The sequence below is a fragment of the Sardina pilchardus genome, chromosome 19 (assembly GCF_963854185.1).
Source record: "Sardina pilchardus chromosome 19, fSarPil1.1, whole genome shotgun sequence".
Taxonomy (NCBI): Eukaryota; Metazoa; Chordata; class Actinopteri; order Clupeiformes; family Clupeidae; genus Sardina; species Sardina pilchardus.
The window spans coordinates 6,083,922-6,100,828 of record NC_085012.1 but is presented as its reverse complement, the minus strand read 5'-3'; the positions used below and the strand labels follow the sequence as shown (position 1 = coordinate 6,100,828).

Below are 16,907 nucleotides of genomic sequence, written 5' to 3'. Positions count from 1 at the left end.
ACTTCAGAGACCAGAACACTGTATCGCTGCATGTTTGAGTGATGACAAAAACCTATTTGCATTGCATTCAAACCTCATTTGGTTTCTGTCTCTACATACTCCTGTAGTTCACACATGGTGGGTTAGTGATGAACATCAACTCTGTCTAGCCATTTATATATTTCTTTCTTTTTTTATATGTCAGAGCAAATGCACACAGACATGCTTTTACGGTCTTTTAAAGAATCAGGGGTTTGTGATGGACACAGAGATGAACATCAGTCAAGTGTAGATTTACTTCAATCACGTAGGTCTTTCACTGAAGGAGGCTCTAATGAAATTTTGTATTGTGCCTGTCATGGCCCATGCTGATTGGATTCACCGGTCTTTGAAAAGCCCGAGTTGAATGGACAATGTGACCCTAAGACACGGTTTGGCCAAAGGTGTAGAATCCCTTCACTTACGTGTAATGGACATAATTGTGCAATGTAAAAAGGAACTCTCATGTTAAATTAACCGTGGTATTCATAGTGTATATGGATGCAAAAGGAAAAGAACACTGAAAAGGTTAAATGGTTTCTACTCTGAATAGCGTGTGAAGCCCCAGAGCTCGAAATGGCATTAGAGGAATGTATTCACCGTCAATTCTCACCATTTCACATGCACAATGGGTGAGTCCCGATTGAAATTGCTTATTCCATCTTTTCTTTGACAGCAATGGCAACATACCTCTCAAAGTGCATACCCTCTGTCAGTACCATTGTAAATGCCTTGGATTTTTGTTCTGTTGCGTCCCCACAATCCACTGGTGTTTTCCTGCAAATTATTTCAAATATTTCACTGGTTCCAAATGGCAGCATTAACTTACAGGTGACGTCCAAATGTCATTACTTATCTGGGTTTGGCTGTGATACCTACTCAGGGGAGAGTGGCTGTTGAATACTTATCTGTGTACACTCGCTCTTACTTTTCCAATTTAATCTCGCTACGGTAACTTCCTGCATATAAACCGCATTGTGTATAAGCCGCAGGACAGTGTTTTATACAAGTTAAAAGAAACAAAACCATATTAATACCATATTAACTGTCCCTGTGTATTAACCTCATAGCTGAAGAAAGTTTGCAAAATCAATGTATAAGCCGCGGCCTTATAGTCGGGAAATTACGGTATGTGTCTTTAATGGCAGATGTTTCCACTGCGTACCCTATAAACCCAAGGGTGTCGTCAGTTCTCTATCAGGATTACGTTGGTGCCACCAGCCTGCCCAACCGTTTGCCACTTAGAAAACATGCAAGTACATACCTGTACTTGGCTTGGTCCAAGCCAGGTTTGTACAGTGAAGTAAGCCATCATCAAGTAGGTGAAAAACTCTGGGCTAGCCAAACACGCAGTGTGGTAGATATATTCAACCAAGTACTACTGAAGACTAACATTCCAATGTCCCTTGTGTTTTGAATTATGAGAGGCTTGAAAATGCACAGGTGCACTGGTTCGAAATCCTCCGTTTTATAATATTTATTGCCGCTGTCAAAGAGCTGCCTCCCCCACTCTCTTCATAACATACACTACTGAAAGTTCTTTCTACTCGAATAACTTCATGATTTATGAACAATTATTTAAGGTATTTAATGATTGAGGAGTAATACGTCAGAGTACCATCAGTCAGGTCATGTAGAAATTTGACAATCCCTTTGTTAGCAAAACACAGATGCACTGGAACCAATGAATGATGTAAAAGTTGTGTAGGACATTGCTTGGTTTATTTACCAGCTTTTTTGGGTCTTAAAGGTGCAGTCAGCGATCCTACGCAATTTCAAGCCCATAATATTTTTTTTGACACATTCAGCAATCATCTCCTTACGACTCGCTAGCTGACCATTCTGTGAGTACACTATAATAAAAGAATTGATAAAGGTCTGATATAAGCTCCCAGACCCTTCGCATTTCTTTTCACTTTTATTTTGGTCCAGCACCTGTACTTCTGAGATGTGCGCGCATTGTCTTGTTTTTACACTATAAAAAAACCCTGGTGTCTTTAGGCAACCCAGGCTCCGAATACTGGAAATCACCAAAGTAGAGGCAGCCTGTCCCCTAAAGAAAAGCAAAACCCTGTGAGGAGTTTCTCTGGGAAACTTGAAGGTTGAGGGTTGAGTTACCTCACTGGTGTGTGTTTTGGTTGGTTTGGTTCTTGATTGAAATATAATGTATGTTTTGGAAAAAAAAAAAACATCAGCTAATACATTTGAATAAAAACATAAATGTAAACAAATGTGATTGCTGACTGTACCTTTAATAGTGCATTTGACTATTTCTGGCTTTTGCTCTACTTCTGGTACTACTTCTGGTATGTTCATGTGGAGTCCTATTTGTGAATCATAAAGATAGTATCAAGTGTCATACGCTCTCTACATATGCTCTAGTGCTGGACTATTAATTGAGTAATTTATGCATTATTCTGAGTGGATGCAATTTGATACAAAACATAGCACGACTCCATCGTCTACAGTTGCAAAGTACCAACTGTGAGGAATATGTTACAAATGGAGTCACAGGAAATTGAATTCATGTAAACACAAATTAAATTGATAAATAACAATAACAGAAAAGTAATAAGTGGAGTCTAAAAATTACATTAATTCCCTAGAAACAGAATACAATACAATAATACTGGCAAAGCTCTATAAACACATAAACCATAAACATAAATGTCTATTGGCATAGTAAATTGTAAACTAGTCTTTCGATCTCCCATCCGTTCAGTCACACTCATACTGTATGTTCTCTACTTTGGTTGAAGATATTGTCATCCTGACATCTTAGCCGGACATCGTTGGGCATTCTTTCACCCTTTCTTATTTCTTATTCAGAAACTCGTCTCTTCTTCAGCCCCGCCCATCCAGGGAGTGAGTCTAAAGAATCGTGTGGTGGGCTCACGGGCTCTCTCAGCCCCAGACTCCACCACAGTGAAGGACTCCAGCGAGCTCAGGGATCCAGTGGCAGATCCTGTGCCCTCGAAGGCATATGTTCTCAGGCAGTCGAAGGGAGGCGCGTACGGGTCCTGGTCAGCCTCGGTCAGGCGATCCATAATGAACTGGCGGAAGACTTCATCCTCGGGGCCAATGAGGTGGGAGTGGCGAAGGGACATGCGGATGCTGGCCGCCACCTCCTCCCTCCGCAGCCGGCGTTCCCGACGCCTGGGGTGAGGCCTCAGCGGGACCTGAGCCGGCAGGCAGTCGTTCTGGTTGCTGTTCGGCTCGGAATACCGCAGCACTTTCTCTGAGTACTCCATGGTTTCCATTTCATCCAGCGACAACTTCTCCTGATTCCTCTTCCTGTGTCTCCTCACGGCAATAATTAGTGCAGAGAGAACTGGGGGTGGGGGACAGGACAGAAGCTTAAACACCACATAGAGAATCAGCTGATGGAGTTTTTAAGGCAAAATGAGGCAGCGCTTAGATCTGTACCTCAGCCCATTAAGCCAATTCAATTTCTAAATGAGATGGGCTCAGTCATCAATCTCTTCTTTTTGAGACTCATTTATTTTAACATAAAAAATAAGGAGGTTTTTACCATTTTATGATTTGAATTACTGAACATTTTCAAAGAACAGGCTTGGGTGTAATTTGTGGAATTTGCTTCCTCCTGGCATCAATTCTGAACAATTACATGTCAAAGCACTGACTTGAATATTTTCTTCAAAGCACTCAGCAATGAATTCACTCAGGCTTTAGGTCACAGAGTCATGAACAAATTTTCAGTCAGCTCAAGATCCATGCTCTATACTTATGAAGCTCAAGGCACCAGTTTGAAATAAATGGGTCTTTTCATTGAACAACGTGCATGTGTACGAGTGTTAGCTTGCAGATTATTTATATTAATATTTTATATGATTGGGACAGCTCACACAAAGCAGTTCTGCATTATTAGGCCTCACACTTTTGCAAACCCATGAAAGCACCCCAGGGCTGGCCTAATTACAGTCTCATGACCACATCAAGGAATATTGTTATTCTTGACAAAGCGTTCAAAATTACTTGCACCAGAGTTAGGATTTGAACTGAAGTTCATAATCATAATTACGTGAATTCTCTGAATGTGCAGCCTTGAAGCCAGCCTCAAAGGCAGAAGCACAGTCACACACACACACACACACACACACACACACACACAATACTTGCCAGGTTATGAGATGAGGCACTTTGACTAACACAATGGCTCTGCTGAAAAAAAGGACTTGGTAACTCTTTTGGAGTTTGCAATATCAAGGATGACATTCTTAATTACGAACAGCACTCCATCTCAATTGTCTTAATCATCTTTCTTCTTCATGGCAACAGATGTGGGACCTGCGAGCTTGATGGTCAACATTACTCTAAATCAACTATGATTAATTAATGAAACGATCAGCAGCATGTCACAAGTCATGCAAAACACTTTTTTAATTGACACTAAATGAGTAATGCTCTGATCCTGGACTTCCCTGCAATTAGCACTCTACCATCATGATAAAGAAAAGGAGAACTGAACACAAGTCAATAGCATATCAGACTCTATTAAGACTACAATACCCACGATTCCTCCCACCTACCCTTCTTCCTTACCTGCGAGCGTAGCCAGACAGACCAGAATACCCATGAGGCCTTGTAGATTCAAACCCATGGAGAGGGCGAAAGCCTCGACTCCCCCCGACGGGCAGTGCCCAGCTGGCTGGCAGATGCACACACTGATGGTCAGAGTACTGGTGCTGGACATTGCAGGGGACCCACTGTCTGTCACCACTACTGGCAAGATATACTGGGTGCGGTCTTTCCTTGAGAAAGTGCTCCGTCGAGCCAAGATTCCTGCAGAGTTATCTGATCACACACATGGAGACAGAGAGAGAGAGAGAGAGAGAGAGGGAGAGAGAAAGCACTTGATTATCTGGGAAAAGTTGTTAACAGGATATTTCTGTTTGGTCCCATTGCCATCAGCATTACAAACCCTGGTTATCTCGGATAGTGAAGTTGGGATTGGTGTTCTTCTCTGGGACCATGGAAAAGTAGAAATGGTGGCCCTCCATGGGGTCATCAGGGTCAGTGGCACTGATCCTCTGAATGACCTGAAGAACATGAAGAAAACAAAAAAAACTCAGGCAACAAACAAAAACAACAAACAAAAATCATGTTTCATATTAAACAAATATTCTTTATGCTCCATGAAAAAAACAACTTATTATATCACAACTTTTGAATTATCCATTAACAGTTAAGTTCAGCTGAGTATTTCTTTTTTTTAACAAAAAACAGGAAAATATCATGAATCACAAAATCATTAATCAATAATTTAAAGAAGAACCAATATCTATATACTGTAAAACACAGTATTTTGTCAAATGTGTGCAATTCATAAAAAAACAGGGTTATTGGGTGGCCATTTACATGGGTTATTTAGGCTCAATATCTGTGTAGCTTCAGAGAGTAACTGTTCACCTCTCCTGCCGGTGTGCCCTCACAAATATGTGGCTGATACTCCCTGGAGAGTTGTGGCGCATTGTCATTGATATCCAGCACTCGAATAAACACCTCCACCAACGACGATAAATAGCCCTCCCCTGAAATCAGAGGTAACGCATTAACACGTTGAACAAGCAGTGAGTAACACAGTGAATCCCAGACAGGGGCATGTTCTTCCTAGTGCAGACCAAATCCCATCGTCTCTGAAGAGTTTTTTTTTTTGACAGCTAAGATATAGACTCCATCTAGAAGCAGTACAGAATAACTTTGTATAACAATGCCTGAAATGGGTAATACAACGGTCTAGAAAGCTTGCACAGTGCAAAGGGTTTTGATGTCACCGGTTCATATAGATGGCTCATATCATCTACTAGAGACTAGAGTTCCCACTGATACTGGGCTGAAGTAACCTCAGTGCATGTCTTCCAGAATGACAGATTTGCCTCACTTGTCTCCATGGCAGATATCGTGAGATTGTGCCAGTCATCTGTCTCCCGGTCCAGAGATTTGGCCACGGTTACAGTTCCATTGTTGGGGTCTATTCTGAAAACGTTCCTCATGTCACTGCTTTTGGCCATGGAGTATCTGAATGAGGGGTGAAAAAAAGCAACAGGGGAAGTTCATATCCAGGAAGCTATTTCTTGCGGGTGATAGTACTGTTTTTTGGACCTCAAAATTGAGAACTGACATGCACTGAACTTCTCCAGGGAATGACTGAGGGAATGAATGAATGAGAAGGCAGCCAACCAGAAGTCTAATTAAGGGCTAGTAAAGTGTTGCATTTGAAATTCTGATTATGTAAAAGAAATATTTCAGTTTCAAAACATATTTTTGTTCAAAGACATTCGTTGGAAGTTGGTTTCTATTCACAAGACTATAATTAAAAGTCTACAAACAACTGTTCAATGCATACAGACAAAGAATAGTTCAGCCTTAATCTGGAAAATAAAAGTTCTCTGAAGCCTTATCAAGTGAAACCTTGTTGTCAGTAACATAAAGTATGAACCACCTGTTTCACACGTCCATATGTTCAAAAGACTTGAAATCATCTTTTGAGCACATCGTACAATCTGTTATTAATAGAGTTATTATTTTTTTCCTTCTTGACTCGGCACAGATTTTCTACAAAATCAACATGAGATTAATCTGCATGTACAGTCATATGCCAAATATATCTCTAAAATAAGTTAATAAGTCTATGAGAGTTAACTGACCTACTGATGGAATAAATCTATAGATGTGTGCTTCTGCCCAGATTTTATAAAGATTTTCAGATTAAACTTGACTGCTGACCTTTCATTGTTCTTCCCCCAATATCTCTGAGGTAATTGCCTTTCTGACTCATGAATCAGAATAGATCAGCAAAACCTAACAGAGGATAAATGCACCCGCTTACATTGATTAAAAAAAAAAAAAAAATCTTGGTTATCCTTTAACACAGAAGAATTTTTGGGTAACACTTTGAAGGGGTCTACATAAGGGTGAAACTAAACTGTCAAAATCTTTTCAAAAATCGAATGACACATTATGACAACAGTCATAATAAACCTCAATAATGTGTCATTAACGTGCGTGACATGTGTCATGTCATTCTTATGACGGTAACATGTCACCCTTATGTAGACCCCTTCAAATAAAGTGTTACCAATTTTTGTTTGTTTGTTTCACTTACGTTATTGGGTTATTGGCTGCATCAGTGTCTCTTGCACTGACTGTTCCAACTTGTGTTCCAACAGCCGCATTTTCTGGAACTTTCCATTCGTACATCAGAGCACTGAACTCAGGTGGCTCATCCACATCTTCCACCAACATTTTCACTGTCGTTCTGTCACTGAACTCATAGATGCTGAGGAACCGTGCGTCTAAGTGGTCATTGATGGCATCCACGGCGATAACAAATCGCCTTTTGCTCTCATAATCCAGAGGCTGAAAACAGGCAAAATCACAGCAGGTTTAGGAATGCAGTCCTGGAAATACTCTGAAATGCTTTGCTGGACTTCAGATTTAGGCTATTTACATAATAGTTGTCATTAATTTGATTTACATAATAGGAACATTATGAATGCTGTAATATGCCATTGGGAATGAGTTAAGTAAGTGTGATTTGATACAGTTCTTGTGCATAAAACAGTCATAGGACATCAGGGTCATTTCAGAAACATTTCACTCACAACGATGATCCAGGCTTTTACTTGACCATGTGTGTATTTCAATACACAACGCCGCGCTTGTTAAAAACAGTTTTTCAGCTGTTACTGTGTCCCCCAAAGGACTTGAGAAAAGACTATCACTTCCATTTCCGAACGAGTCCAATCCATCAACATTACATTTTTTCTGCCTCATGCCTTGAGTGAACAGCATATCAGAACTCATAAAAACCAATTCTGTGAAGGGCACAGTCAATTCCTTGGGAAGCTCAACAGGAGGGAAAGACTTCAAGAATAGGCTGAGCCATTTCTGTCTGAATACTACCATTGGTAGGCTACGGCTTTTACGACATTGACAAAGGAATAAGAAGAGGACTTTGGTGACAAGAGCCCGTGTCAATATCACTTCTACACTTTTGTAATCAGAGGGCAAAGCCAATCCTCTGATCTAGACTTGGCTATGGATATGCTCAGTCATTTTGAATAGAATGAAAAAGGTTTTTAGCATCCACATGGAGAACTTTCTGGGCTTTCTGAAGCTCACCTTGGCCAGCAGAATCACGCCCTCTTGGGTCACAGGGTCCGTTTGAATCTTAAAGGTGGCGCTTTCCTCCAAGTCCTCCAGGCTGTAGTTCATCCTGGCGTTCACCCCAATGTCTCCGTCTTCTGCCATGATCCTACCCACTGTAGTGCCCACTGCAGCGGATTCTGACACTACAAATGTGTAGAGGTCTGTGAAGGCAGGTGGATTAGGAGTCAGTACTATTATGGACGTGTTTTTTTTTTCTCTATTCAAAATGCACAAGGTCAACAAAGAAAAGTTTATTTTGAACAGCTGCATCAAATATATGAAGGTTGCATACTGTCTGCACAATCAGAAATGGTTAAAATGTTTTTTTGATGGTAATTACTTTTTAATGCTGTTTTACCGATTGCCCTATGATTTTATTTATTTATAAAGGTTTATTTGTATTAAAGCTCAAGCTGTGATCTATTTCAAAAGGTCATGACAAATGTCCTTTCAAGTCGGACTGATTAAAGATAACTGTGGAATCATGCACATGCACACTAAAATACACATTCAAACATACATCATTTCTGTTACTCAAGATTTGTAGGCTGAGATGACTTGGATTTTGACGATTGATTTAACAGTACTACCACACTGCACTGATTGGCATTTTCTTTATAAACAGCCATTTTTGCAACACTGTAATGTTGTGTCAATGCAGTCAATGTTAAATGCAATCTATAGACAAAATCTCTCATTAATATTGCACATTATTATTCATATTTGAATATCCCCACGGGGATCAATAAAGTATCTCATCTCATACAAAGTTTTCTTTTGGGTGTGACCAGGGAGGGTTAAAGTGGAGGGAGAGGCGCAAAATGTTCGACCATTTCCGTGATCTGTTTTCGCAAAGGGGAGGGGGGCGAAATCCCCCTTTAAGCAGACCTAGAAAGTGACGTTACATTTGAATTGAACTGCTTGCCAATCTGGCAGAGATCGATATCCCACTATGACGTCTTTGCGACACGCCTTTTTAAGCAGACAGGAACTGTTCGAATTTTGCTTCCATAGAGATGCATTATGTTGCTCTATCTTGTCAGTAATGAAGGATCTTTGGTGTGACTTCCCCATAGGGCTCTTGGCTGCACTATTCTGAAGCCTGTGGGCAAAATCCAATGATCATTAATATAAGGGGAAAGTGTGTAGAGCACAATAAGGTCCCAATTCTAACAGTGAATGCTTTTACCGTAATACCAGACATAGAAGGTGGGACGGCTAGGATTTTATGATAATGATATTTAAATCAACACCTAGCTCTTTGAGTCATGAATCCTGAATTTGAATTGTGTCAAAGCTTATAATCAAATGTTACAGTATCATATCTACACAGCCCTATTCTAGTCCCTATCATATTTTCTAACAAATGCCCACCAAACTGAATTTAAATGACTGAATGTCTTTTTTTTTAAATGTCAGAAGATGCAAATGTCAACGTATGCAAAGGAGAAAAATAACAGTGACATCTTAGGAAGACTTACTGTGTTGAAAATTGGGCCCATTGTCATTGACATCTGATAAGGTGATGGTCACTGTTGTGGTGGCTGAGTAGCCGCCATTCAAGCCCATCATGTCTTTGACCTGCACCACTACCAGATATCTCTCTCTGGCTTCACGGTCCATGTTTGGCCAAGAGGTAACGATTAGCCCTTGTGAAGTGAAGAGAGCAATATAATGAATTTTACAATCAGCAAGTTCAAGATATCCACCAACTTTGAAAATGTACTTGTGATATTGCAATACAAATATTACATATATCTGCTGACCTTCGAATGAACATAAAAGTGCACTCAACAGTCTGCAAATGTCTAAAGGTCATCGTAAATTCCCACTTTTGGACGGCAAGGAACATTGTGCGTTTTTTTTTTTAATCTCCAAAGAAGGTTTGAGACATTAGCTTTGATAAACCTTTCTTTAACCGACACTGAAGTAAGCTTATAGACTGTGAATCAGTTTTTGGAAGTTAATTAAAATATTTATTTTTGTCAAGGCAAACTGACCTGTCTTTGGTTCCACAGAGAAGTAGGGATCCCCCTGTAGAATGGAGTATATGAGTTTGGCATTGCTCCCCGCCAGTGGGTCATCTGCATCTGTTGCTGTTACCTGAACAACGGTTGTACCTATCATAAATGATCACATAGAACAGTATCAATCAATACATCATTTGTGTGTGTGTGTGTGTGTGTGTGTGTGTGTGTGTGTCTGTGTGTATTGTACGAATGCTGAAAAATGTGATGTGAAATCGCTGTCTCTCTGTCAGACTGTGTCCAGCTTTTTTCCAAGCACTCTACTGTCCTCATGGGCTAAGTCCTTCTGCCTCTCTCTCTCTCTCTCTCTCTCTCTCTCTCTCTCTCTCTCTCTCTCTCTCTCTCTCTCTGTAATGTTCTTCCTCTCCTGCGTTATATTGCTCTCCCTCTCAAGTCCAGTGCAAGCACAATATGATTTATTGCAATAAAGACATTATGCCATAGAGGCAGATTACATATAAATTGAAATGGTAATGTGTGTGCCAATGGTAATGATAGCAATATTTAAGTAGAAATAAATCATATCCAGGGAAGTAGTGTGGTAGTAGGCTATGATATCTCAAGAAAATGCATTTAGTCACCAGAATACTGAAATATAGTGGGAATGCAAAGAACTGTGACTGCAGGGCTGTGATGACAATCAGGAATATTGAAAAGGATCTGCTTTCAAAGATACAATGTTATGTTGTATTTATACGAACCATATCAGTTGTATGCCATCATTTAAACTGTTGAATATGTTTTAAAGAAATGAATTAGTTTCATAGTTTCGTTTTTACTGTAATTGTTTTCATGTGATATATTACTATTACATAACAAAAATGGAAAGCAGATACATAATATAGTCTATGGCGTAATATTCAGACCTACCCATTGGGCACATCTCTGGAATGCTGGAAACATAGGGTTCATTCTGGAACACAGGAGCATTGTCATTAATGTCTTTCACTTTGATGATGAACTCTGACTCCGGCTCAACAGGCTGCTCTGTCCTCCGGTCTATGGCCTGGGCCTGGAGGATGTAGAAGGCCTTCTCTTCCCGGTCCAGCGTCTTCAGGCAGCTGATTTCACCTGTGTACTCGTCGATTTCAAAGATCTCACCAGCCCCCTCTCCAGACAAAACATATTTGATAGCAAAGTTCCCCGTATCGGAATCGGTTATGAGCTGTCAACAGGGACACAAATAACTACAATTTAGTATATGTGTCTTAATATTCATGTCATATAAATTCTGTCTTGAGAAAGCAGTAATGGGATTGAGGGAGCGCACAGCACAGCACCTTGCCAATGACTCGTAGAATAGGGTCTTCTTCCTCCACAAAAAGCTCATTCCAAATCCAGCCACGCTTGAGTCGCGGGTGAGGCGCTAGTTGACTTGTGGACGACTGCAAGATGTAAACATTATTTGGAGCACCTCGATCTGCCAGAACATAGCCGGGCAGCACGAAGGTGATGATCACCATGGGAAGGACAGCACGGTCCATGGCTTCAATTGATCTATTTGTTTTGCACTGTTTATTTCATACAGTGGCTTTTAATCCCAGCGTTCAACTGAAATGTTATTTTGTATCTTCATGATGACATTCAAGTGTGGAGTCAAGGCATTTACACTTCTGTATCACTGCACCTCCATCCAGCTTCTGTGGCCTTTCATTCTATATCAACAAAACAGGAGAACAACAGCAGTGAAAAACCATTAAAGATATTGAAGTTGATGAACATTTGTATGGTGAAAGACCTACAGTATACTGTATATTGTTGTCAATATACATAATTTGCATAATCATAATCAGTAGCCTATTCTTGTCAATACTAATGGCAATGCATTATTGGGAAATCTGACATTTTGGAACAAAACTGTTTGTATTAAAAAGGAACATTGACTTACAGTATGAAACAGAGGGCCCTTCATCGGCTACTGTAGCTCTCCACATAAATGTATGTCACTCAGGCTTAATCAAAGCAGTAGGCTAGGCCAATTTCTACGCTACCATTGTCATCCAAAAAAGTAAACATTTGTGCCATTGCGTTTTCAGTGATACAGGATAGCAAGATGATGCAGCCTTACAGTACATTTCACCCCCTATGGTTCAGTCTTGCTCATGATAGCATCATGTTTATAAAGCGCGCTAGAATCCAACTGTGTGCTTACATAGCAGGTGATGAATGTCAGTTGGAGTCGGTAAGATGATGTCCTCATGGAAGAACTTGGGATATAGGCCTATCAAAAACGAAAAAGAAGACTCAACTTACTCCATCCTCCCTAATGACGCATCTTACCCCACAACCACCAAGGTGAAAGAAAATACCTCTTACAACAAGGTAACATTCATGTTTTTGTGTAGCGCTCACGTCATAGCTTAGTTGAGACGTAATGCATCTATTCATGTTTTCTCTAAATCACTCTAACTCTGGACATGAATAGAATCCACTCGGCGAGCAATTTTTTTTTCTTTTGCCATGTGCTAGCCTACATATCCATGGATTGTAAGGAATGATTCCCTCTTCCTTAAAATGCTGCCACATTTTGCTTACGGGTGTCCTAGAAAAAAAGGTGTGTCATTTTACCCCATGCTCAACTTACTATGTTCAATTTACCTCGTTCTCCCCCACCGTTTATGTTCTTCCATTCAACAAAGTGGTACAGTACGTTTTCACAACACATTGGCAACACTTAACTCTAAGAGCTTGGACCTCCATACGGGTCCTAAACTGCTAAAAAGTAAATAAACGTTGCACAGACGACCTTTCTTTAGGCGAGCTAGCCTTTCTGAAGTCTGCTATCAAGCATTAGCAGACTCACAGGCCTACACAAAACTTCATAAATAGCTCCCTTTCAAATGAAAAGTCCCCACAAAGGCAAAAGGCTCTTTTTTTGTTAAATATATATGGTGTGTGTATATACATACTGCAAATATATAATTAAATGCATATAAAAACAAGAATATAGCATGTTAACAGATCATTTGAAAATGTTATAATGATTATGGTTATTGTTTTGGCAGACACTTTTTGTCAAAAGCAAGTTATAAGAGGTTACAGTGAGCTAACCCTGCCTTGCAGACTAGAGGTGAAGCAACAGGCCGAGAGTGTTGCTTTGTTTAGGCTATAAGATAAGGTTTATAAGATGTAATGTGTTGTACCCTCAGTAAATGTCATGTTAAGGTGAGTTTAACAGATGTGACCTTTGCATCATTCAAAGCTTGCTCAGGAGCTATTCTTACTCCATGGATTGTATGTAATGAGATCAAACTCCCAATAGACTTGTTTAAATAAAACAACCTGTGAAGGTTTTTACAGGCTGTATTGCAATATGCTATCAATGTACTGTATGTCATACATTCTGAGTCAATTTATCAAATAGTTTCCTCAAAATCCACCAGAAGCCATAATTTAGCGGTCTCTTACAGTTTTTTACAATCACTTTGCTACTATTTTCAGAACCTTGATATCATTTTTCACAACTCTAGACACAAAACTCACAACCAATGATCAAAATGCTCATTTTTCAAAACTCTAACCCTTTTCTCAATTGCTTGGATACAATACACATACAACTTAGATCATTTGTTCATTCAACAAAACTCACCCGTTCAATATGATACAACTTAACATCAAAGTACTACTATTTCAAAAGGCAATTCACACATTACATTTCAAATAGGCGTCTAGTCATTTCCTTACAATGATCTAACTATCAATTGATACAACTGCTCAAAATGATAAGTAACTGTTGCATTACTCTTATGCAGTTGTATGGAAACACGAAACAGGCACACAATCTTCCATGTTTACTGCAAATCATGAAAGTTTCAAGATACTGTAACAAGATTCACTGTCACCAATGAGCGTGGAGCATGAACCAATTATCCATGGATGTAGCCTAATATTTTATATCTTTATATAAAAAAAACATATTTTTTATATTTTATATTTTCATCAGGCTGAATTTTCTTTTCTATTTCATAGCTAATTATTTTTACTTTAATTCAAATAAACCTATGTTGTGATTGTACTGTAGTGTTTTGAATCAATATTACAAACTTTGATCAATGATTCCACTGTGTCTGTAGTATTCTCTCTACTACTGCAGTACTTTTACAGAGATGTGTTTACTGTACTGTTCCTGTAGTACCATAATGAAACCTGTATCACCTATTTTGTTCTACAATATCTAATGATTGTACGAACAATGACACAATGAAACTATCGGTTGCTTGTGTGCGGGTGATCTATAGTTATGTTTCAGTGGTATTTCACAGTAAATTTGTTTTTTGAACCAATGATTGTGCAATTGCAAGATTTCTTTGAAGATGTGAATGTACAATCCAATGTTTTGAACATTAGAGGGCCTGTGTTACAAGTGATAACAGTTTTGAGTTTTGTGTCTAGAGTTTTGAAAAATGACATCAAGGTTCTGAAAATAGTAGCAAAGTGATTGTAAAAAACTGTAAGGAGCATGCTCCCGAACCCCCTAGCATGTGGGAGGCCCAAAAGTATTTTATGTCATGGAGCCCAAATTCTCCAGCAGCACCCAATCAACATTTCCATTTTTGTAAAATATTACCACCTATTTTTGAACGTGATACCTTGACTTGACTTGACTGTGTGCGTGTGTGTGTGTGTGTGTGCTGTATTGGATATGGTAGTGGGCCTACTTGGAAGAAAGTCCAGGGCCTTTTTTTAGTCCCAGTCCATCCCTGTGTGTGTGTGTGCGTGTGTGTGTGTGTGTGTGTGTGTGTGTGTGTGTGTGTGTCTGTGTGTGTGTGTGTGTGTGTGTGTGTGTGTGTGTGTGTGTGTGTGTGTGTGTGTGCGTGCGTGCGTGCGTGCGTGTGTGTGTGTGTCTGCGTGTCTGTGTCTGTCTATCCAATTACAAATGTGAAAGGGAAATGTACAGTACGACTGCCCAGGGTTACTAGAAGTGTCCCTCAAACAAGTACTGTACAAGTACTTGCATATTGCTTTGGATAAAAATCTTGCCAAAACTTAATCTCAGCCCTTTGTTGTTATGTACTGTATACCATCTGTCATTTTAAATGGTCCCAATCCCATTTATTACAAATCCTGTAACATATTTGATTTTGTGATACACAAGTGAGAAGTAGGCCTTCTTATAATCTCATTAAATGGAACAAACAGAAACTTGAAAACTACCAGCATTTAGAATTTCAATATTTGCGTCCTTAGTGTAAACAAATCATCACTGGAGACAAAAGTCTGGGTGCCAATGCCATTTATCATGATGATGGGCAAGTCCATCTGTAAACTGCTGTCCTCACTGGGCGCCTTCTTTACAGCTGAGATGTGTTGGTGAATTGATTTTGATTGAATCAAAATGAATATGTACAGTATCATCAAGTGCCACTCAAGTTAATGCATCCCTCTGGTAATGATTGGTCAGAAATATCAACATTAAATTGTGGACATAGGTTAAATAAATATATGACTGTATTAACCCTTTGATGTTTAAATCATCCTCTCGGCTATTACCAACTGATTGCAATTGTTTAATCTCAGGACACAGATTGGCTTCTACCCTTATATTCTATTATGTCACAGTGGCAAAAAAAAACAATTACTGATGGCCAATTTCCTTTTGAAATTCAATTTAGTTACAAAATGTGAGGGTGTGTATGTGTTTATGTGTGCGCGTGTGTCTTAACGTATTTATATCTTCGCAGCTTAGGGAGTGACATTCCAATTAGTGGCCAGTGAATCGTGAGCTAATGATGAGCTTTCATAGGCTTGCCAAGCACACATCATGAGACCAAAATTTAGAACTTGCTGGCGTTATGGGGAGAACTCAGCTGTCAACGGTGAGCACATCAGAAAGAGGAGGAGGAAATAATACCCAAACATGGCTTATGGCTCATGCACTATCTATGACACTGGAGGAGAAACCAAAATTGAAAGTGGAAAAAAAAATCAGACAAGTCTGATTGTTTCATGTAGTTGAACTTTTTAGCTATTTCCGTTTATTTCTGTGCATATCTCAGAGGTATCAAAGCAAATACTATTTATTTATTTCATAGTTTTAACCTCCTATATTCTTTCTATAGTTTGTTTAATAAAAAAAACAACAACATTTGAGTTTACTTTAATTATAGGCTTGAAATAAATCAAATATCATACTGAAATATAAAAAAAACCCTGCACGATTCTGTGTTGTCTTAGACTTCTATCTAACTGGAGTCTCAAGACTTTGGCATGGATAAATATTATTTTCATGAAAAGGTTTTAGCTTGTCTATTCATCAAGTGTTGAACAAAGGAGACATGTATGACATCACACAACTGAACAGTTTGTAATTGGTCATTTGGGGGCTGTGCGTTTGGTAAAATCTATCCTGTTATGCTTGAAAAGATGGTGACACCAACTTCTATTTAAGTGTAACCATGTATGTCCCCCACAACACAAACATGTCTGTTATGGTGGAACAAAAGAAAGAAACAAACAACATTTAAAAAAAAAACATTTACATTTAAAAAAAAAAAAAAAAACTTTTATTTGAAACTATTTAACCTTTCTTCGGCATATTAATCACTTTTATACTAGAGAATAGGAAAGATGAAAGACACAAACCTTTAGAATTTGACTTTGTTAGGTACTTAACAAACACATATTATCAGATATTTCACTAAGTTGAGAGATATTGACATTTTGTATTTCATGGTATACTGTAGTATACGA

The 16,907-nt window shown here is 39.1% G+C and overlaps 1 protein-coding gene across 1 annotated transcript in view; it reads right to left on the bottom strand.

Annotated features, from left to right (window-relative positions):
* Positions 1-1,486: 1,486 nt before the first annotated feature.
* Positions 1,487-16,907, bottom strand: part of cdh19 (cadherin 19, type 2) — a 15,729-nt gene continuing 308 nt past the window's right edge. Inside the window, exons 2-13 of the mRNA XM_062520964.1 lie at positions 12,370-12,438; positions 11,498-11,872; positions 11,088-11,382; positions 10,191-10,310; positions 9,672-9,839; positions 8,164-8,351; positions 7,145-7,398; positions 5,921-6,057; positions 5,449-5,570; positions 4,961-5,078; positions 4,582-4,833; positions 1,487-3,349 (exon numbers count right to left, since the gene is read on the bottom strand). Coding sequence (XP_062376948.1) covers positions 2,844-3,349; positions 4,582-4,833; positions 4,961-5,078; positions 5,449-5,570; positions 5,921-6,057; positions 7,145-7,398; positions 8,164-8,351; positions 9,672-9,839; positions 10,191-10,310; positions 11,088-11,382; positions 11,498-11,701 — 2,364 coding nt within the window. The 5' untranslated portion in view covers positions 11,702-11,872; positions 12,370-12,438 and the 3' untranslated portion in view covers positions 1,487-2,843. The remainder of the gene's footprint in view (positions 3,350-4,581; positions 4,834-4,960; positions 5,079-5,448; positions 5,571-5,920; positions 6,058-7,144; positions 7,399-8,163; positions 8,352-9,671; positions 9,840-10,190; positions 10,311-11,087; positions 11,383-11,497; positions 11,873-12,369; positions 12,439-16,907) is intronic.